This window comes from Bombyx mori, chromosome 3 (genome assembly GCF_030269925.1).
Source record: "Bombyx mori chromosome 3, ASM3026992v2".
NCBI lineage: Eukaryota > Metazoa > Arthropoda > Insecta > Lepidoptera > Bombycidae > Bombyx > Bombyx mori.
The window spans coordinates 7,686,534-7,709,973 of record NC_085109.1 but is presented as its reverse complement, the minus strand read 5'-3'; the positions used below and the strand labels follow the sequence as shown (position 1 = coordinate 7,709,973).

At 38.9% G+C, this 23,440-nt stretch overlaps 2 protein-coding genes across 4 annotated transcripts in view; one reads left to right on the top strand and one right to left on the bottom strand.

Moving 5' to 3' along the window:
* Positions 1-23,440, top strand: part of LOC101738678 (cytochrome b5 reductase 4) — a 59,346-nt gene that overhangs the window by 323 nt on the left and 35,583 nt on the right. Inside the window, exons 1-2 of one of the 3 annotated variants that reach the window (XM_038021569.2) lie at positions 10,754-10,954; positions 13,200-13,521. In XM_038021569.2, the coding sequence (XP_037877497.1) occupies positions 13,206-13,521 (316 nt within the window). In that variant the 5' untranslated portion in view covers positions 10,754-10,954; positions 13,200-13,205. Of the gene's footprint in view, positions 1-10,753; positions 10,955-13,199; positions 13,522-20,924; positions 21,351-23,440 lie in introns of those variants that run through there. The other 2 variants (XM_012695150.3, XM_038021581.2) reach the window with 2 other exon arrangements.
* LOC101738817 (fatty-acid amide hydrolase 2-B) lies at positions 700-11,461 on the bottom strand. Its single transcript, XM_004931728.5, has 6 exons — positions 11,058-11,461; positions 5,086-5,305; positions 4,692-4,824; positions 4,410-4,534; positions 4,003-4,137; positions 700-3,637 (listed from the first exon to the last, which is right to left on the bottom strand). Exons 1-6 carry the CDS (start codon positions 11,256-11,258, stop codon positions 2,862-2,864), a joined length of 1,590 nt encoding a protein of 529 aa, XP_004931785.1. The 5' UTR covers positions 11,259-11,461; the 3' UTR covers positions 700-2,861.

The window sequence follows — 23,440 nt, the reverse complement described above, 5'->3', positions numbered from 1 at the left end:
AATTTGAGAAAATGTAATTTATATAAATTGAGTATAATTTTATGTACAACCTTTGTTAGATTTTATTTTTTCATATTTTCGTTTCTTTTCCTACCAGACTAAAACCAAGATCAAGTAAAAGAAGTTGGGTGAAAATAATTAGAGCGAAATTATTTCTAAATTATACAAAAATGGCAAAAGCATCTGTTGTGTTAAGTTTTCATGATATATTGCTTCATCGGTCTGATATAGAATTACTGGAAGGTCCGCATTGGTTGAATGATACGATAATATCATTTTACTTTGAATATCTCGAAAAAGTTGTGTTCAGTAAAGAGAGTGATCTATTATTTGTGTCTCCAGAGGTAACACAATGTATAAAAATGGTTCAAACAGAAGAAATAAAGACTTTTCTAGAACCGCTTGATGTGAACTTGAAGAAGTTTGTGTTCTTTGCCTTGAATGACAATAATACTCCAGATATGGCAGGTGGCTCCCATTGGAGCCTACTTGTTTATTCAAGGCCAGAGAACTGCTTCTTCCATTTAGATTCTTCACAAGCAACAAATCATGATGTTGCTTGGGAATTTGCAAGCCATATAATGTCATATCTTGCCAAAGGGGGTGAGTTTTTCTGTTGTGAATGTAGTTTTATTATATGACTGTCGCTATTTAGTACAAAAATTCTAAGTAAAAAAAAATTGAAATCAAACTATTAAATTATATTGAACTTATGTTTAATTATATATCACATATAACAATAACTTTTAGAGGGTATAGAAATAATTATACATCATAATGATTGAAAGGCACCATAATTTTTAAATGTGAACATATACCAAAGTTGTGTCATTGTACGCAAAACGGACACTGTAATTTCAAAAAATTTAAAAGAAATAAATTATTTGGTTCTGTATGTGAAATGTTTCAAAAACGAATAATGTTTTGCAGGTTCCATTAACTTTGTCGACAAGGAATGCATTCAGCAAAGTAACGGCTATGACTGTGGAATTCATGTAATAATCAATGCAGAGAGGCTTGCTGAATACTCTTGTATCCATAGAAATATGGGTAGTTGCAATATGTTAACCAAAATTAATCCTAATGCTAAAAGGAAAGAAATCAAAAAAATAATACAAAACCTATCTCACTAATTTATTATTTCTTGTTGTTGTTGTTTACATTTAACCTATTTTAATTTTATTTAAAGTTCTTTTTAATTTTTTGATGTTGTAAGTTTTGATTATGCTAACGTAATCAAAACTAGAAGCACAAATGCTTCCTATTTAAAAATCTAAATATTCTAAATCTAAATTCTTATTTAAATAAAGAAATTATTTTGTGAATAAATTTGAAAAGTGCTTCCAATTTGCCTAAAAATAATTTTGGCTTATTACTGAATCTATAACAACACTTTGGAAAACATCCATCTACACATGAGCAAACCAAATGGTATTGCACTTAATATAAAGGTGCAAAATATTAAATTACACAGCATAGTCTCTGAAAGGGTTTTAGAGTAAATGACATCTTGCATAGAGCTGGTGAAATTGCTCAGTAAACTGACAGTCAAGAATTTTTGTAACTAGTACAAATATATGCAAACTTATCTTGAACATATAGTTAGTGAAATTCAGGTATCTGTCAAATATCTTGTGTTTTATGATAGCTACCGATACAAAAGGGTAACCCCATTAACCAGGTTTTTTGAACTGAAAACACTTAAAAGAGATCACTAGAATAAAACACTTTTACATGGCTTGTATATTGTGGTATTGCTTATAATTAAAAAATGAAATAAATATGAAAAAAATTCTAGAAAACCTCCATAAAAACACTTCAACATTTAATCGAAATTGTCTCTTGTTAGAGGATGATGTCTTGAGTTTAAACATTAAATCAGGTGATGTTACCATGTGTTAAAAAAATGAAATAATTCATAGTCTAGAAAATCAAATCCCTAAATTTTCTATTTATACTAAAGTTAAATCTACATAGACATGTTAGTCTGGGAATGAATCTGGACAAAATTAAGGTTATGTTAAAAAACCATATCATTCTTGGACCGATAGTAGGCGAATCCACGGCACTCGAAGCTATGTCTGAATACAGATATCTAGACAAATTGTTCTGCTAGGCAAGGGTCAACTTCGAGAAGCTGATAGGCGCATACAGTTGGACGGCTGTATATGGGATACTCCGTCATATCTTCATCTCAGCAATCCCGCAATGTTTAAAGACAAAAGTCTTCAAAGCTTGCGTGCTACTAATAATGATAAATAGCGCTGAAACGTGACAATGGGCCGGACATACATGTCGCAGCGTTGGGCGTCCCCGTGCCCATGCCCCCCTGCGATGGGCCGATGACTTACAGCGATATGCTGCAAAAGATTGGATTCGAAAAGCGGAGGACCGTTCGTTGAAGCGGACTATGGGAGAGGCCTACATCCAGTAGTAGAGAGATACAGGTTGATGATCATTGTGAGACCACAAGCATCGATACTACTACCATTCTGTCTGTCTCATGCAATCGTGGGTGTATCGCTCGAAGTGTATCATTAGGTAATCCTGTCCTCGTTTACGATCGCAGAACTCAGCAAAGTTTATCCCTATTACCGGGAACTACTGCATTTATCACAATGCGTATTCTTATTTCCACAGGCTCTTGATTGAACTCTTCTTAGTGCTGCTCGATCGCTATAATGTGTCCATCTTCAAACAAGGTGTAACAGTAGTGACCCCCTGATATTGCTAGTATGCCAAAGTGATGATAACCATTTACAATCAGTTAGGTGATAGGTTCATTCGTCGTCATCCTATAGCAATAAAAAAAATTCCCTACCTATTTATTAATTTCCGGAAACATAACGCTAACTTAAAACTTAAGATCTTTGTGGCTCTATCCAACCGCCGAAAGCTCTATCTAATTCTTCGGCAACTGCGAAACATAATCTGTCATTGTTATGATTTGCAATAACTTGCATACCAATAGGTAGTCCATCTCTGCCTAAACCTAAAGGTATTGTTGTCGCTGGCAACCCTAAGCTATTAATTATTGCGGTGTATGAAAAGTTGAAGGCCTTTACTAATGGTTCGTTGTGGTACGGTGCTGTCGTTGGATGTGACGGATACAAGAAAACTCCATCGTCACCAAGGATATTCTTAAATACATTTTCTAGATCTTCACGGTGTTTTAAATATTGTTGGTATTTTTCGTCTCCAAATTTAACACCAGTGTAATCGAATAGAGCAGTAACTAGGCCGATGAATGTGTTACCAGAGAGTCCAACGATATTTTTAAGTATTTCTAGCAAAATAAGACCTACGCTCTCTTTTTTCATGATTAATTCGCCAAATTTTCTCTGTGTTTTCATTGTAGTTAACCATATTGCTATGGATTTTCGTAACTTATCTATTTTCTTTTCTTCCGCTTTTATATTATGCTGCTTTTCGAAATATTCTACTACTTTATGCATAACTGAAACTATGTCTTTATCGACAGGATCTGTCAAAGGAGATTCGCTGTCAATTTGATAGAAAATTTTTAACTTCTTTATGTCGACGTGTTCATCTAGTTTTAATTTGCTTGCATTTTCTCCAGATATTATTTGAAGTAGAGGCTTCAGGTCTTTGGCATGTCTAGTCATAGGCCCAATACCTAAAACAGTAAAAGACGTATGTTATATAGATGATAATAACTTTTCGGCTCATATTAAGAAATGATAAAACATTAAAAAAAAATCTATGACCTACGAAGCCGCTTACTCGCTTATTTTATCGTGATTCAAAACCTGTTTACGTTAAAATTTCCACGATGATTGAACAACAAACGTGTAGGTTATAATTGAAATGTTCAATTTAATTTCCTAATTAGTACGTAGTGAACCCCACACTACTGAGTATCACATCTCGACTCGAAAACGAAAATGTGAAGGTTTTTACCCATTATTGGGTGGATCGGAGCTTATCCGAAAGACCTGTCAGGCAAACAGTTTTATTATTATTATTATGGGAATATCTTGCCTAGAAACGAATGCAGTAGATCTGTTTCAGGTATGGGATATTGTCCGGAATTTGAGACTATATTTCGAGAAGGCTTGTGACCGAAGATTCCATTAAAAAACGCAGGCATCCGAATAGATCCTCCTATGTCAGAACCTGAAACAAATAACCCCATTTTAGAAATTACACACATTACATTACCCGCACACACATACGCATAGATAATAAAATAAACGCTTGGTTTATTTGAGTCGAAATTACCTAATGCATATTACTTTATTTTAAACAGATGTAATTTGTTTTACGAACAAAAGTGATTACTTTAATCTTCAATAGTGAAGTTGATATAAACTTATAATCCTATTAAGACGCGCTATGACTATATTTCTATTTAAGAAATTTAAAAAAATATAGATTGAAAATAATACCTATTCCAAATATACTTCCAGCAGCACCTTGTAGGCTTCCCTCTCCACCTGAAGAGCCTCCCACAATCCTTGTCGTATTGTAGGGATTATTTGTTCTTCCGTAGATGTGATTATGTGTCTCCCACCTTGCAAAAAAACGAGACGGTAGTCATAACGTTCTTATCGCGAATTATAAACATAAATTGTTGGCCTATAACATTTTTTTGGAATATTTTTAATGTGAGAAAAAATACTATTTCCTTACAACTCTTTAAACTTTTATTTATATCAAAAGGAACAAACCACATGCAAATTTCAGGTACATTCGTGAGGCCAATTATAATGGCTCCCTTATCACGAAGAAGTTTAATGACGTCAGCATCTTCTTCTGCTACAATATCTTTGCGTAAAACAACACCAGAAGTATGATGTAGACCTGCAAGCGCAAAATTATAATTATTACGTGCATTTTAACACTTGTATCAATATTTCTTTATCTACTCCTTGAAATGGTTATTTTCATTCTATGACGTCTACAAGCCTAACCCACTCATGACCACGATACCGTTATAAATTACAATTCAGTGAAAAGAATAATATTTATAATGTTTGTTCATGTTTAATCTAATAAAACAAGTTAACTTCACCACAAGTAAATCGTGGAACTAATTAGGCTAATAAAAAAAATACCATTCACCTTTAACAGCTATACAGTCTTTAGTCGTGAAAGGCACCCCAAGGAATGGTTTTTCCTTCTCTAATTGTTCAACAGTTTTGGTACCACTCAGTATAAGAGCATCTGCATCTTTGGCTTCTTTGAATGCCAACTCAAATCGATCCTCAACAAAGCAATTGAGTGCTGAATTAACGTCCTTGATTCTCCTTATACATGCTTCCAATACTTCAACACTTGAAATCTGGAAAAAACATAAATGTATTCAATCTCTAAATAGTACGAAATAAAGTCGTTGTCTTTTTCAATCTATTAGGTACTTATTCTAAGCCACTCAGCCGATTTTGATAATTAAGAATGGTTTGTGTAAAATTTGTGAATATTTTGACAGAACTATGACGGTGTTATGACAAAAAAATTGTTTTCGTACCTATTCTAAGTGTAGTCAACGCGGGGGGTGCTACTAGCGGAAAACTAGTAAATTATAAATAATACGAGGCGAGTCGAGTCAGCTTAAATAGGGGTTTGTTTTGTCGATACTATATGAATCACAGTTCATAGGAGATTTATCAAAATTATTATTATTTTAATTTAAAAGTATCAGTATAAGACTAGAACTCCTTAGAAGAATGCTATTTTTGTCTGTATTTTTTTTATTGCTTAGATGGATGGACGAGTTCACAGCCCACCCGGTGTTAAGTGGTTACTGGAGCCCATAGACATCTACAACGTAAATGCGCCACCCATCTTGAGATATAAGTTCTAAGATCTCAGTATAGTTACAACGGCTGCCCTACCCTTCAGACCGAAACGCATTACTGCTTCACGGCAGAAATAGGCACGGCGGTGGTACCTACCCGCGCGGACTCACAAGAGGTCCTACCACCAGTAACTGTATGATTTAAAGTAGATTTCCCGTTTCGTGTTAAATGGATACCAAGCCTTCGGTCAGCTCAATATGCTAGCTTTCCCTCTGCTCAACTTAATACGTAAGTACGAAATCTGAATTACATTAGAATGAACTAAAGGATAGATAGACTGTGCGTGGGACGACTTTAGCGTTGCTATCGTTTCATTCAATTGGCATTGTATATCCATTTCGTCTCTGTAATTGACCGGTCAATTTGAGTCAATATTAAGTTTGTCGTGCCCACCAAGATACTTTAAAACTTCAGTTCACTTAATAACTTCATTCTCGCTTAATACGGCACAGCGTACGAGTACCTATAAAGATAATCCGTTTTTAGCATGCTTTTATTAGCTTGACCCATGTAACGGAATCTTTTAACGTAGTTTTCCAGAAACTAGAAACTCCAAATGCAAAAGTATCGAGGACCGATGACATTAGAATAATCGTATTACTGTATTTTGCTTTAACGTCCTGTCCAACTTTTTTATTAAAATATTGTTATAGTATGTTCTTGAATCATGGGAGTCCGAATGAATCCCGAACATGTTTTAATTTTATTTTAAATACCCCCAGGTTTAATTAATACGCTTTTATTAGCTTCATACGTATGTTAGTATCTATGGTAGTTTTTTTTATTGCTTAAATGGGTGAACGAGCTCACAGTCCACCTAGTGTCAAGTGGTCACCGCAGCCCATAGACATCTACAACGTAAATGCGCCACCCACCTTGAGATATAAGTTCTAAGGTCTCAGTATAGTTACAACGGCTGCCCCACCCTTCAAACCGAAACGCATCGCTGCTTCAGGGCAGAAATAGGCGGGGTGGTGGTACCTACCCATGCGGACTCACAAGAAGTCCTACCACCAGTAATGACGCTAATTATAATTTTACGGGTTTGATTTTTATTACACGACTAGCCGTACTCGCCCGCTTCGCTGGGCATTTAAAATTAACATTATTATTTATTGTCATTATTATTAGGGAGTCTAACACTCATATAAATATTAGCCTATCCATTAAGTACATGTATTTTCTACATGGATACCAAGTTTCAAGTCAATCGGATGCATGTTTCAGTAGTTATAACGGAAAATCCGTAAAAAGCACTGTAGATTTATATATTAGTATAGATATTATTCCTTCACCGTGGAAGTCAATCGTGAACGTTTGTTAAGTACGTATTTCATTAGAAAAATTGGTACCCGCTTGCGGGATTCGTACACCGTTGCATCGCTAAATACGAATGCACCGGACGTCTTATCCTTTAGGCCACGACGACTTCAGTATGTAAAGAAGTCTTTGAAAATGATTTTGAACCCCTTCAAAACGTCGGATTAACTCGAAATTTGCCATACTTGTCAAGGACAGACTACAGTTCAATATTTTAAACATTTAGACTCTTTATTTACTTTCGGCAGTCAAAACAACAAATTCATTTGAGCGCCTTATTTTTTTCTCTTCGCAAATTAGAAACTATTGTACATATTTGCCTGAATGTACATTAATGAATAATTTATGATACATAATGCTACTTAAACTAAAAAATGAAAAATAATATTAAAAAAAAAAAACAAAAAAACACGATTTTATAGAAAATCCAACTAAGTAAAGAATAGAAAATAAATTTATTTGTAAAAAAGCGTGAGATGCTTTTAAGATATTATCAAAATGATAAGACTTCTACTTATAACTTTCAATAAAATATTTAAACTAATGACACCGCGCACCTCACTCTTTTTTAGTAAATGAATAATAAATGAAAAATAAATGAATTCTCTACATATTACACACTCTAAACTTCATCGTAGTATAGGAAGTCGCGGTGGCTCAAAGGATGAGACATCCAGTGTACCAGTATCAAACGATGAGATCAAGCCGGTGTTCAGGTTCAGGCAGACAGTTACTAATTTTTCTAATAAAATACGTATCTACAACTCATGTTCACGATTGACTTCCACGATGAAGAAATAACATCGTGTAATAAAAATCAAGTCCGCAAAAATTGTAATTTACATACGCAAACTTAAAGATTTAAGGTGGGTGGCGGCATTCACGTTGTGATATCTATGAGTTTCGGTGACTACTTAACACCAGTTGGGACTTAACGCCTACGCAATGAAATAAGTCGCTTTATTAAAAAAATTGATCTGATAACAAATATTTGTCCAGTGCGGGCTTATGATAAGGGATGGCTATCCACAATACTCAATCAAATTCAAAATAGTTTACACGAAGCTGATACAACGTACTTATATAAATAACATATTATTCATTTTTTGTCTACCTACACATTTTACGAAGTCGTCGTGGCCTAAAGGATAAGTCGTCCGGTGCATTCGTACTTAGCGATGCACCGGTGTTCGAATCCCGGTACCAATTTTTCTAATGAAATACGTACTCAATAAATGTTCACGATTGACTGCCACGGTGAAGGAATAACATCGTGTAATAAAAATCAAAACCGCAAAATTATAATTTGCGTAATTACTGGTGGTAGGACCTCTTGTGAGTCCGCACGGGTAGGTACCACCACCCTGCCTATTTCTGCCGTTAAGCAATAATGCGTTTTGGTTTGAAGGGTGGGGTAGCCGTCGTAACTATACTGAGACCTTAGAACTTATATCTCAAGGTGGATGGCGCATTTACGTCGTAGATTTCTATGGGCTCCAGTAACCACTTAAGACCAGGTGGGCTGTGACCTCGTCCACTCATCTAAGCAATAAAAAAAATTAAAAACCTTGTTCATATTATACGCGCGATGTAAACTATTGGCAGCTTACGAGTATATGGCGTACATTCGTCATTGCGGTAGCAGTAATTCAGTCTATTCTAATTGTGATACGTTCTTAATTTTTCGGGTTTAAGAGCGTTTTGTGAGTCCATACCGATACCACCACCACTATTCCAACTATTTCTGCCGCGAAGCAGTTATGCGTTCCGGTTTGAAGGGTGGCGCAGACGTAGGACTGAGACTTAGGAATTTGTCGCAAGGCGGGTGACAGCGTTAATGTTATTTTTTCTATTTATTTTTATTTCTATTATTTTTTTAACGGCCGTCTGGTGTAGTGGTAAGTGACATGGTCACTACACAAGGGGGTCGCGGGTTCGAATCCCGCCAAGGGAAGATATTTGTATGATAAATATAAATGTCTTTTCCAGGGTTATGGATATATATTAAATATATGTATGTGTATAATAAAAATCTTACATTTATATCCGTTATCTGGTACCTGTAACACAAGTTCTTTACGAACTTATCACGGGACCAGTTAACGTGGCGTGATTGTTTGTAAATATTTATTTATTTATTTATTTTATTTTTCTATGGGCTTCGGTAACTTAACACCTGGTGGGCCATGAATTCGTTCACCCTTCTAAAGAAAAAGAATGCAATGCAGGCGTGACAAGATTCTTTAAATGTGCTGTGCTTTCAGAAACGGTTACAATACATTTTGTACCACATTTATTTTTAACTTATGCGCTACCTTTGCTGTCTTGATGGTCTAATAATGGACATGTCATTAACGATTACTGAAGTGCCAAAATCACTTTTATAATGTTTGAACTGAATTGGAACAACGATAAGCGAACGCCATTAACGACAGGTTAATATTAATAATTAATTATAAATGTGTGTAGGTACATTCGATCATAATGCAATATTAAAATAACAACCAATTAATTACATCATTAGCGATTTTGCCTACAAAAACAGATGTTGGTTATTATTCGTTAATACAACGAGTATTAGCTACTGTGAACTAACTACCCGCGGGCCCCTTTCTTGAATTATCTTATAAATTTATGTTCATACCTACTAGATTGAATCGATGTATTTTAAAAACTTAAAAACACGCTTAACTAGCAAACCGAACTAACATATTATAATTTCATCATGTTTTACCCTGTTGATACTGGTCAAGTTAATAGAGCGCTGTTATAAATTTATTGTTCTCTTATCGTATTATCCTTGATGCGTGTGCACATTTTCAAGTTAATCGGACATCTTGAAGCCGATGAATGTGACGTGCAAAGATTCCGTTCCATACAAACAAACATACTATTAATAGTGCGTTATAAATGCACACTGCACCCCATATGGTGCAAAAATAATTATGGTTATGATTTAGAATTCTAATGTGGTTTTTAACATGTTTTATTAAGCTAGAGCAATTGCGTTAAGTACTCAACTGACCCCATACTTCTAACCCCCCATAAACTTCATAATATGCCTGTCGTCAACCATCTTGAAATGTGAGGTCGAGGTATTAGATACATTTTTACATAAGTATCTTCATACATATAGCTGAATCACCCTCCGAACCGTAACCTATGTTTGCATCGCAACAAACATAGGTAGGATATACGGTTTACTATAATAATTATTATCAACATTCTGCGCTTTCGTCTCTATCTAATCTACATTTTCACAGATTACATTATTTTGCGAAAATGCTTTATGGTAATAATCAACTTTAAATTTAATTTTACTTTGGTACCTAACATGGAGTCTTTAAGCCAAGTAATTCACGATTTCATTGTTATTATAAATTTAAAATTATAAGTTTAGTGTAACTTTATTACTGTTGCAACTGAATGGCTTCTCCGCGGCAGTAATAGGCGAGATGGTGAAACTTACTCGTGTATATTTCTGCCGCTAAGAAGTGTAACAGCTTACAGTGCCGTTGTATGGTTTGTATGGGCTCCGATAGCCACTTAACGCCCAGCGAGACATAAGCTCGTTAATAAGTTTAATAAAAACACAATTTGGCGTGAGTCATTTCAATCCGTTTTATGTCACTGAGTAAATGAGCTATTCTTATCACGCGTAATTTCCATTTCGCTTCTTCAGACTCTGAAGAGAAGACCTAAAGGTTGTGAATCTATTAAAACTAGTTTCATTAACCATCTGTATGGTTTGAGAATTAACGTAACAAGTCATAAGTGTTTTTTGTGTAGCGCATCACCACAATTTTATCAACGTAAGTATCGACGTGTGTAATTATGACGTCTATGTAAAAATTAAAATTTCGAGATTTGTCATTTTATTATTTGTTCTAAACTTGAATGATCTATTCTACTAACCTCTTTATTCCTTATTTTTTTCGCAACATCCACCGCAGGCTCCTTCAGGATATGATCAGTTATCGGTGGAATCTTCTCTCCTTCGTTTCCATAATATAAATTAAAGAAGAATCTAACGATGACGGCGATAGCTAATCTTACTCTGTGCAACACTCTCAGTTTTAGCGGCAATTGTTTATTTGTTATCTCTGTAGTACTCATGTTTAAACTTAGATCAAGATCTTCCGAGAGAAATTTCGCGTTTTACGCAGGTAATCGTCATAAATTAGATAAATGAATAGAATAGTTTCAATAGAACTGGTTATAAAGTTATAAAAACGCGGCGTTCGACGCTAGTTAGCTCGCGACAACGCCTATGTCACAGTTAGCTACGCGGCGGACTGTTCAACTCGATGAATGGATACGATACGAACCAAGGACATGCGGACCGAACATCGTGGCTATCTTCGTCTCGCTCTAGCACGCTGGTGTGATATAAAATGTAATGTATTTACCAGTTTACCACTCTACTGAATCTCTGACCAGGCTGATGCTGTCCTAAGTCTGGCATGCGTGTCTTCGACTCTGATCCTACGTACCTATAATTACTTAAAACTTTATGCTAAATTATTCCTTAAAATAATAATGCAACTAAAATATTATCGTGTTCTACACATATTAGGTATCCATATCTATACTTCTATACTTAATATTATAAAGAGGAAAGATTTGTTTGTTTGTATTGAATAGGCTCCGAAACTACTGAACCGATTTGAAAAATTCTTTCACTGTTTGGAAGCTACACTATTCCAGAGTGGCATAGGCTATAATCTTTATTGGAAAAAAATTAGGGATCCTTACTAAAACTCTAATAATGTAACCCAACTTAACCCAAGGTGTAAAAAAATTACCTATTGCGTGCCCTGCGAAAACGAAACGATGATAGAATAAAATATTGTACTACGACTTTGTAGATACATTATTATTTACAAAAAGTGTCGCGACAGCATATGTCTAACTATTATAGTTATGCCGCAATAAGTGTTATTTTATTTTAAAAAATGAAACAACGTTATCGTTGAAATTTTTGTTAAAGACCCGAGCGGAGCCGGAGCCGGCCGCTGGTCTTCGATAAAACTGTGCCAAAATTAAACTTTGGATTACAGTAAAACATTACAGTTGGTACTTGCGCGTATACACAGCGTTTAAGATTTATTTATTTTCACTTTCTAGTTACGTTACAGACAATATTAATGGTGTATTTAGTAAAATAGGTACTGTGGCGATGAGAGCATATAAACTGTTTACTCATAAATCTATCAAACTAGCCTATTTGAGAGCTAGCGGTCTTCGTGCGATTAGTAAATGTAAAAAGGATTCGTTTTGGTTCGTACTAAAACTGCAAAATTTCGTAATTTAACTAACCATAATAAATTCTAATCATGATGAAATTTTATAGGTAGGTAGGTAGGATACATATGTAGTGTTTTCACTTTCAATTTCTCCACCTAAAATTTTTATTTTCGCTTCCCTGACGTTATATTGAATGGTTTATTCGTAAAAGAGAATATAATATTAGACCTATTGATAATTGATACACATGAAATAATAGAAACTCGCCACTTTTACTATAATTTTCAGTTGGTCAAATACGATCAGATTAATTTATTCATTATTGTCAGCCTAAATTTTGAAATTATGTAACAAACCCTCGATGTCAAAAGAAACCGGTGATTATTGAAGACTAGGTTGGGATGTGTTCTAGTTTTCAACTACAGCAATATAAAAACGTAGTGCTTGTGGGATCCAGTGTGCTTAGTGCGAGTTTTTTAACGTTCTCTATAACGTAAAAGTTAACCCAATTTTGTATGCAGTTGGAACAGCGCCCCTAGCGGCAAACAAACCCATTCCATACAAATATGAGCTAACTTTTACGCTATCGAGAACGTTAAAAAACTCGCACTAAGCATACTGTACTCGCCTATGAGTCCCACCGCTTGTTTTCGCAAAAAATATTTTTTTCCAAACATTGAAAAGGCTCTCTTCTAAATAAATAATACATCTATCCATGTTCGGTACCCATTTGTTATTCGATTTCGAAGGTCTATTCTTCGTTATTTTTCCATTCCTTTCCACATACAGTTTATTTTTCTCTTTTCACAGAAAAACATGGCGGACCCGCCGGAAATCGAAGAAGCGACGTCAACAAGAAGTAATTCACTTAAAATATCCCTTCCTACAGTACTGTGCACGCCTGAAACTTCAGATATTGATTCGGTTAAAACAAATTCGTTTGTTACGTCCGATTCGAACTTGTCTTTACCGTCCAACTTAGGTACACCCACGTCTCCCTTAAAAGCGTCCTCTCCCATGTCTTTACCGACGTCTCCGTTCACAAAAATATATTCCCAATCGAATTCCCTCGGTAATTCAAAAACTCAAGAAGATGGACCGAAGAGCCTAATCAATAGTAGCTCGGCGACCGGTAAGTTTTGTAAACAACTTGTTAATATTCAACGCTTGTTTACCTTCTAAGATGATTACTAAAGATTTCATAGAAAATGAGAATGATTATTACAAATCCATAATAGAAACGGATATATTAGAGCAGCTTCTAATTTTATCTTATCTTATACCTTTAAACGAGCAATTCTTTTATATTAATATATATGTATATAATCTGAATCTCGGAAACGGCTCCAACGAATTTCATAAAATTTAATATACAGGAGATTTCGGGGGCGATAAATCGATCTAGCTACGGTTTATTTTCAGAAAATGTTGTTTTATTCGTGTTTTCAATAATCAACTCTTCCCGACATCTATTGGCGAATAATAATACTATTTTTCTTAATTGAGGGCAACTAACCGCTTTAAGCACAAAACAAGATGGCGTTATCAAAAAAAAATATCTAGTTTTATCTCATTTGAGTCACTACCATCTCTATAAGCTATTAACTCATGTAGAACCATTCGTAAGATTCATTTATTTGAAACGAGATTTCGTTGTAGCGTGTTAGCCACAAAGGTCACTAGAACATTTTTGTGAACACAAAATATAAGTCTAGACAAGGACCTTTATTTAATGGCGGCTTTTTGTCTCTGCTATATTAAATCAGTCTAGTTATAAACGTGTAAGTAACAGATTCGGTCTTATGTTATGAGATTGGAGTTACCGTTTGTATAATTATTTTATGCAAGAAATCGTATGATTTATGAGGCAGTAACATTATGAAAAATGTTTAAAAAAGGCCTACCAAACTATAGTTAAAAAAAATCTTTAATTCAGTTCTAGACATGGCCTGCGGTTTTATTTGGGTAAATATGATATTCACAAATAATGCAAGTCGTTGCACTTTCTAGGATAAATATTTGCTTATATCATTCTCCAGTCCATAAACTACCAGTGGATTTGTAGTTCCGTTAAGGCGTAAAATCATAAAATCATGAATCAGCAAACCTTGTCGCAGTTCCGATCGCAACGCTGTTGAGCCCGGACGCGTTTTCCTGAATAATTGTCGCTGCTGTCGCGATTGTGTGTCTAGTTTGCACGACATCGTCGTTGTCGCTTTGATCGCGACTTTGTTTTGCATTCCGGACGCTCTGTCGCTGGCATCGCGACCTTGATTCAGTAAAGCGTAATTCGAGTTCGTAGTTCTGCAATCGAAAACGACAATTTCATATTATCACCAAAACATCCAATCCATTGTCATTATTATTTTTATTTATCTATCATTTTAAAAAAACAGTCTCTTTCGAGACTAACCCCCACTGCGATCACCGCTTGTTGTGGCACTCACAACCCAGTGGGGCCCCCACCTTCCCAAACTCTCCACCCCAATCCCAGCTGACTGCCGTTTTCACGGCATAGGCATCCCCCCCCTGCAAATCACTGCTGGCTGGTACAGCGCAGGGGGTTTAAACTCCCACTCAGGGGACTCGCCTTTCGGCGAGTTGCTTTAAGTCCCGGGGACGCCCCCCCTGGGCACAACCACCATGGCGGACGACGACCCCGCCATGTTCGTCCTTTTCGTCCGGGAGTTTTGCCCGGACATCATGACTCAATTTAAGGCCCATAAAGCCAAATTAGCAGCTCAGTCCCGCGCACCGCTCGCCGCCGCCGCGAATATCCCAGACTCGCCGATGTCGCCCCCCACCCCCGCGCCCGCGTCGATAGCGTCCTGCGCGGCATCGGGCTCCGGCTCCGACTCCGAGTCGGAGATGGAGTTCGAGTCGGCCGCCAGCCCCGAACCCGGAACCTCCGATGGGTTCCAAACCGTCACGCGCGGGAAAAAACGCGCCCGCGCCGTGGAACCGTCCGCGGCGCCGAAACAACCCAAGGCCGCGAACGCGTCGCGGCCAAAAGTCGTGGTCTCTCCCGACTCCCCTCGCCGCGCAACCCCGTCGCCGCGACCCCAACCCGCGTCCGTCCGCAAAATTCCCGCGCCGCCGCCGGTCATCTTGCGGGAAAAGTCGTCGTGGAACCGGGTATCCCAGGCCCTTACGGCCAACAAAATTAATTACTCCCAAGCGCGTAATCTCGCGCACGGGATACAAATTAAAGTCGCAACGCCGGGCGACCATAGGGCCCTCACTTCTTACCTCCGAAAGGAGAGCATAGGCTACCACACCTATGCACTCCAGGAGGACCGCGAGCTCCGCGTAGTAATACGCGGAGTACCTAAAGAGCTCGACGTCGAGCTAATCAAAGAAGATTTAATTAGGCAAACGTACCCGATTATAAGTGTGCACCGTATGCACAGCGGGCGCGATAAATTCGCATACAACATGGTTCTCGTCGCGCTGGAACCAACCGCCGAAGGCAAACGAATTGCCTCAAGCCTCCGCACCGTTTGCGGCTTATCCGGGGTCACCGTCGAGGCCCCATATAAAAAAGGCACTCCCGGGCAGTGCCACCGCTGTCAGTTATACGGCCACTCCGCGCGCAACTGCCACGCGCGCCCGCGGTGCGTAAAGTGCCTCGGCGACCACGCGACAGCCGACTGTTCGCGGGTCAAAGAGACAGCGACTGAACCACCGAGCTGTGTGCTCTGCCAGAAGCAGGGCCACACAGCCAACTACCGCGGATGCCCCAAGGCCCCGCGGAAGCGTCTGGCCAACGCGCCTCCAAAAACCGTCGGCCCTAAGACTTCGGCGCCCCGCGCGCCGAAACCTGCCTTCGTGCCGGCACCGGTGCCCACCGTCTCCGCGTGGGCAAAACCGCTGCCGCTCACGTTGGCAGGAAAGCCACCGGCACCCCAGCCCCTGCTCGCGCCGCGCCCCGCCCCCGCGCCCGGTCCCGCGCCTCGCCCCGCCCCCGCGCGGCCTGTCGTTAACGAATTCTCAATCGTGCGCGATTATATCGCCGCGATAAATATCGACCGCATGCGTGCGTTCGCCTACGCCATGCGCAGAGCGGTCACGGCCGAAGACCGCCTAAACGCGACGTTCGAGTACATCGACGTCATCGAGTCCGTCCAGCGCACGCTGGTTTGATTACCGGTAATCAATGGCGTGCAACGGTAGGGAAAAACCGCGTTCCATAAAGTTAGCATTTTATAATGCTAACGGACTCGCGCGTCAGCGCGATCAAGTATATGAGTTTCTCCGCGATAATCTCATCGACATCCTTCTGGTGCAGGAGACCTTCCTAAAGCCCTCGCGTCGCGACCCCAAAGTCGCGAATTACGTCATGGTTAGGAATGACAGACTCTCCGCCCGCAAGGGCGGGACTGTCATTTACTATAGGAGGGCCCTGCACTGCGTCCCTCTCGATACTCCCTCGCTCTTACATATCGAGGCGTCAGTGTGCCGCATCGCGCTGACGGGACACCAGCCGATCGTCATCGCATCCGTTTATCTCCCCCCTGACAAACCCCTCCTGAGCAGTGACCTCGAGACACTGTTCGGTATGGGGGACGCGGTCATCCTGGCAGGCGATTTAAATTGCCACCACACTAGGTGGAACTGCCATCGCACGAATGTGAACGGTAGGCGTCTCGACGCGTTCATAGACGACCTCACATTCGAAATATTCAACCCCCCGACCCCCACGTACTATCCGTACAACGCCGCGCGTCGTCCGAGCACAATAGATCTGGCACTGCTGAGGAACGTAACTCTGCGCTTACGCTCCATCGAGGCAATGTCAGAACTCGACTCAGACCACCGACCTGTCGTCATGCAGCTCGGTCGCCCACTCAACCGCGAACCAGATACGAGGACCATGGTGGATTGGAAGAAGCTGGGCACGTGCTTAGCTGACACCGCTCCACCAATCCTCCCTTGCGGCCCGGATTCAACTCCATCCCCCGAGGATACCGTCGAATCCATAAACATCTTCACTGATCACGTCTCGACGGCGATCATAAGATCTTCGAAACAAGTCGATGTGGAGGACTGCTTCCACCGCATCAGACTTTCCCCCGATCTTAGGGACCTCGTTAGAATCAGAAACGCGGCAATCCGGGCCTACGATCGATATCCCACGGATTCAAACCGGACTCGGATGCGTCGCTTACAGCGGGAGGTCAAATCCCGCTTAAGCGACGCCCGAAACGAAAACTGGGATAGTTATTTAGAAGAACTCGCGCCCACTCACCAAGCATACTGGCAACTAGCTAGGACCCTCAAGTCCGAAACTATAGCCACTATGCCGCCTCTCGTACGCCCCTCAGGCCAATCACCGGCTTACGATGACGATGACAAGGCAGAGTTGCTGGCCGATGCACTGCAAGAGCAGTGCACCACCAGCACTCAACACGCGGACCCCGAACACACCGAGTTCGTCGACAGGGAGGTCGAGCGCAGAGCTTCCCTGCCGCCCTCGGACGCGTTACCCCCCATTACCACTTCCGAGGTCAAGGAGGCGATCGATAGCCTACAACCACGGAAAGCTCCCGGCTCCGACGGCATCCGCAACCGCGCGCTTAAACTGTTACCAGCCCAACTGATAACGATGTTGGCCACCATATTAAATGCTGCTATGACGAACTGCATCTTTCCCGCGGCGTGGAAAGAAGCGGACGTTATCGGCATACACAAGCCGGGCAAACCGAAGAACGAAACCGCGAGTTACCGCCCCATCAGTCTCCTCCCGGCGATAGGCAAACTTTACGAACGGCTCCTTCGTAAACGCCTCTGGGACTTCGTATCCGCGAATAAAATTCTTATAGACGAGCAGTTTGGATTCCGCGCCAGACACTCGTGCGTCCATCAAGTGCACCGCCTCACGGAGCACATCTTACTAGGGCTGAACAGGCGGAAACCCATTCCGACAGGAGCCCTCTTCTTCGATATAGCGAAGGCGTTCGATAAAGTCTGGCACAACGGTTTGATATACAAACTGTATAACATGGGAGTGCCAGACAGGCTCGTGCTCATCATACGAGACTACTTGTCGAACCGTTCGTTCCGATATCGAGTCGAGGGAACGCGTTCCCGGCCCCGTCACGTCACAGCCGGAGTCCCGCAAGGCTCCGCCCTCTCCCCGTTACTATTCAGTTTGTATATCAACGATATACCCCGGTCTCCGGAGACCCATCTGGCGCTCTTCGCCGATGACACCGCCATCTACTACTCGTGTAGGAAGAAGGCGTTGCTTCATCGACGACTTCAGACCGCAGCTACCACCATGGGACAGTGGTTCCGGAAGTGGCGCATCGACATTAACCCCACGAAAAGCACAGCGGTGCTCTTCAAAAGGGGTCGCCCTCCGAACACCACGCTGAGCATCCCTCTCCCGACTAGGCGCGTCAATAACCCCGCCCCCGTCGTTCGCCCAATCACGATGTTCGACCAGCCCATACCGTGGGCCCCGAAGGTCAAATATTTAGGCGTCACCCTCGACAGTAGGATGACATTCCGCCCCCACATCAAGACGGTACGCGACCGTGCCGCCTTCATTCTAGGACGTCTCTACCCGATGATATGTAGGCGAAGTAAAATGTCCCTTAGAAATAAGGTGACACTCTACAAAACTTGCATACGCCCCGTCATGACCTATGCAAGTGTAGTGTTCGCTCACGCGGCCCGCATACACTTAAAATCCTTTCAAATTATTCAATCCCGTTTTTGCAGGATAGCCGTCGGAGCCCCGTGGTTCGTCAGGAACGTCGACCTCCATGACGACCTGGACTTAGAGTCCATCAGTAAGTATCTTCAGTCGGCGTCCATGCGCCACTTCGATAAAGCGGCACGACACGAGAACCCTCTCATCGTGGCCGCCGGTAACTACATTCCCGATCCTGCGGACAGAATGGAAAGCAGTCGACGTCGCCCTAAACACGTCATCTCGGATCCTCCTGATCCACTAACGGTGCTTTTAGGTACTTCAAGCACCGGTCACCGTTCTCGTCGAACCCGTCGCTTGCGACGAAGGGCTCGACGAGTAAATTAACTCTCAGACACAGCCCACTGAGTTTCTCGCCGGATCTTCTCAGTGGGTCGCGTTTCCGATCCGGTGGTAGATTCTGCGAAGCACGACTCTTGCTAGGGTTCGTGTTAGCAACATCGTCAGGTTTGAGCCCCGTGAGCTCACCTACTAAAGTTAAGGCTACGCTGAAATAGCCGCTAGGGCTATCAGCTTAGGTAGGTAAAAAAAAAAAAAAAAAAAAAAAAAAGCAAACCTTGTTCTTATTTAATCAGAATATAAGTCTCCGATGTGTTAATCCAGGTCATAAAATATATTTCATTAAAATCCGCAAAGCTATTTTTTCGTTATTAAGTAATAAAAATTCAAACATATATATGTACATTTCTAATATATTTAAATAATTTTATTAACGTTATGAAGTATCTCATTAATGAGTTTTTCTACTACAGTTCTGGAAAGTAGAATGTTAATTTTATTCTAAATTTAAACAATATATACCATTACCTAATTCTCAATCCTATCGCTCAATATTGTACGTGTAATTATATCGGCAACAGTAACGAGAGATTATTAAATGATCGTTCACTGATTAGACTGTTTTCAAATTAATTGATCAAACGGAACTAAAGGGAAGCTCGATCTAAATTATTATTAAATTCAGGTGTCGTGTTTGTCAAATGTTTGTATTCGGTAAATATAATTGATATTCGAGAATTATCTTGTGTAGTCTTAATTTACACAGATAATACAATATTCAGGAGAGTTTAGTACGCGTATACGTATGGCTATAGCCATCAGACGACATCTCTCTAAATAAAGACAACATTATTTAATAACCTAAATTAAAACTATTTTATAATTTCGTTATAAAATCTAACGAGAGTTACCGGAGAGTGGAGTTTGCCGCCTAATGTCTTTTGCCAATATTCATAAGCTCACTTCATTGCTTGCCATGTTATTATGGCTTAAATTATCTACAAACTTTAATCGATTTAATCGATTACTGCGAGAACAGTTTGACTTTATAATGAAGATGCTTAATTAATTGTCTAATTAGATTATTCTTTCAAGAAGTTATTTTATTTACATGTAATGAATGTAACGTTATAATCATAAAGAAGCGAAGTAGCCGAGTAATGAAAACGACTTCTTATTCTTCTAATTGAAAAACGTATGTTATTTTTAATCTCTATTAGGGATGTAGAGAATATTACGAAAATTTGCGATTTTTTTTTATCAAAAGTTTATCTTACAAAACAAGAATGAATGAAGAAAGATTGCTGCTTCAAAACAAGAATACCAAAGAGCTTTACGTAGCGTACAGCGCTCTAATTACGTATTTAAAAAAACCTTCATCATGGAGGTTACTAATAAATCTTTGAGTACATATTTAATTTAGATCCTACTCTAAGTAGATAATCATTGCGGTTCTTTTCAATTTAAAGTACCTACTCTTATTGAGATAAACCTTTTTTCGTACATGGAAAATGTGGAACCTTCAGCAGATTCATTCATATTCAGGCGCAGTTGAGCGGAGAGCGCGGTTGAGGGCGGGCGCGTGCCAAGTCTCCTGCCTGCATAACAATGACGATTGTTATTCGATTTCTTTTTTAATTTAAGTGCAAAGACGTTTCGTAATAAAACTTTAATAAAAAATTAAATAATTGAACGAAGGCTGACTGAAATAAATTTCACGCGCTGAAAATACGTAATCTTGCGTATAATTATTGACAATACAATGTTTATTATGGAAATATAAATAAGCACGTGATCGACAGAAACATGACGATTTCAAAGGAATGTGTTTTGTAAAATTTCGTGACTTTTCAACGGAGTGATCATGCATTTAATTTGTTTGTATTGAAGCGGCCGAATGCCTTGTTGTGGTTGCTGGTGGAATGGGAGACAGAGGCATCGACCGCCCTATCCCGAAACTGCAGGTTAGGGTCTATATTAAACTGCTCCTCATACATATTTCCTGGTTCTGACTATCGGTCTAGAACACTGTTCAAATTTACTTAAGAATTAACACAAGCAATATTAATCAATGAATAGATGTTAAAAAAATACACTAAAAGCACGTGAGTATTTACTGTGTGAATTCAAAAATCCATATTGCAGCAACGCTGCCGTAAAACTCATTGTAATCACTAGATGTGTTATTACATATTTTTTTAAACATATTTTCCCAAAGGTAATTTTCACTGTAAAATTGTAATTTATATGCGGTATTAACGTATTACTAAAACAAGTGCGAGAAGGTAACACCTTTTCCTCGTTCGCAACGAGTGTATTACGACCCAGACCCAGAGGATTAATACGGATTCTGTATGAGCGTTATCATAATAAAAGTAGAGTGTTAAAAGGTAAATACGGTTCCATGGCTTATTTAATTTTCGCTAAATAATTTAGTCATAATAAAATTGGTCAGTAAAATATCCTACCATATACATAATAATATGTACTAGTGGTCCCGCAGTAGTCGAAATTCTACTATAATTAATTGGAATCATAAGTTTGAACATTATTATGGTTGTATTGTCAAAGACTATTTATTATACTTCTATAATCACAGATTTCGCCAAGACTACACTATAGACAAATAATATTAAAGATAAACAATATTAACCTATTTTCAATTTGTCCACAGACTTTAAGCATTAACTACAGTTGGACAATAAACAAAGAGTATAATAATATATACATGTGTGTATGTGTGTCAAACAGATGGCAGTGTGTGTAATGTTTTCTTTATTGATTTAATGTATATTTTATGTACTACTTTTAAAAAAAATTGCATTGTGCAATCCTTCTCTATATTCTCTATAAGTGTGGGAAATTTCATACTCCTCCGTCCGCGCAATTTTCGTAAAAAGGGATACAAAGTTTTTGCTTCACGTATTAATATATATGTATGTATGTGTCTTTGTGTACGCTCAACTCCACTTCTGAACAAATTCGAATGTAGTTTTCAATGATGTATTGCGATATATTTAGGATTACCCTTAACTTTTGACATACTGAGGTATATTTAGACTTAACTTACCGTTTGACATAATATATTTAAATTGGTCGACAAATAAAAAGTACCAGTAAATTTTAAACCGTGCGAAATCGCAGGCAGGTATATCCTTAAAATTTCCTTTAATACTAATATTAAAGTTTAACTACATATAAGAAAATGTTTATTGTTGAAACGATTGAATCAAACGAAGCTAGAACCGTATATAATTTTATAATAATAAACTATAAAAATATTAATATATCGTTGTCAGTTATTATAAAGTAATAAAGGGCATATTTAATTTATCTATATTATCCGTTCTCAACTCAAAATTAATTACACACACTAACACTGTTTTCCTAGTTTCCATTTAATTTTGAATGCGTATCAAAATATTCCAGAAGCTGAGATTCTATTTGAAAATAATTAATTTCATTTATATTACGGATACAATCCGCGTGGGCGCTCCTTGTCAACGCGGTCTAAATATTAAAGAAAACGATATCGACGATTCGCTTTGAAACCATAAATATTTTTCTCAGAACAAGATTTGAAAAAAGCGTAGCTGTTGTTTTAATTCGCTAAATGTTTTGATGCACGTGAAGAAAGTGTTTATTTTCTTTATAAACATTTATATTTTTATCGGACCCTTGAAATCGAAAATATATAATTTGGTTAACATTTAAAAAAAATTCAAAGAAAGTAGTCGAAGGCAATACAAAAGAAACCGAAAACTAACTTTGTAATTTAACCTTGATTTCTTTTTGAACATAGTTGCGTGATATATATAAACATATTGACTGTTTGATAACTATTAGAAAAATGTAGAAAAAAAGGGTTTTCTTTATCGATTTCACGAAAATAATTTGTAAAGAAATATTATTATTATTTTTTTGTTGCTTAGATGGGTGGACGAAATCACAGCCCACGTGGTGTTAAGTGGTTACTGGAGCCCATAGACATCTACAACGTAAATTCGCCATCCACCTTGAAATATAAGTTCTAAGGTCTCAGTATAATTACAAC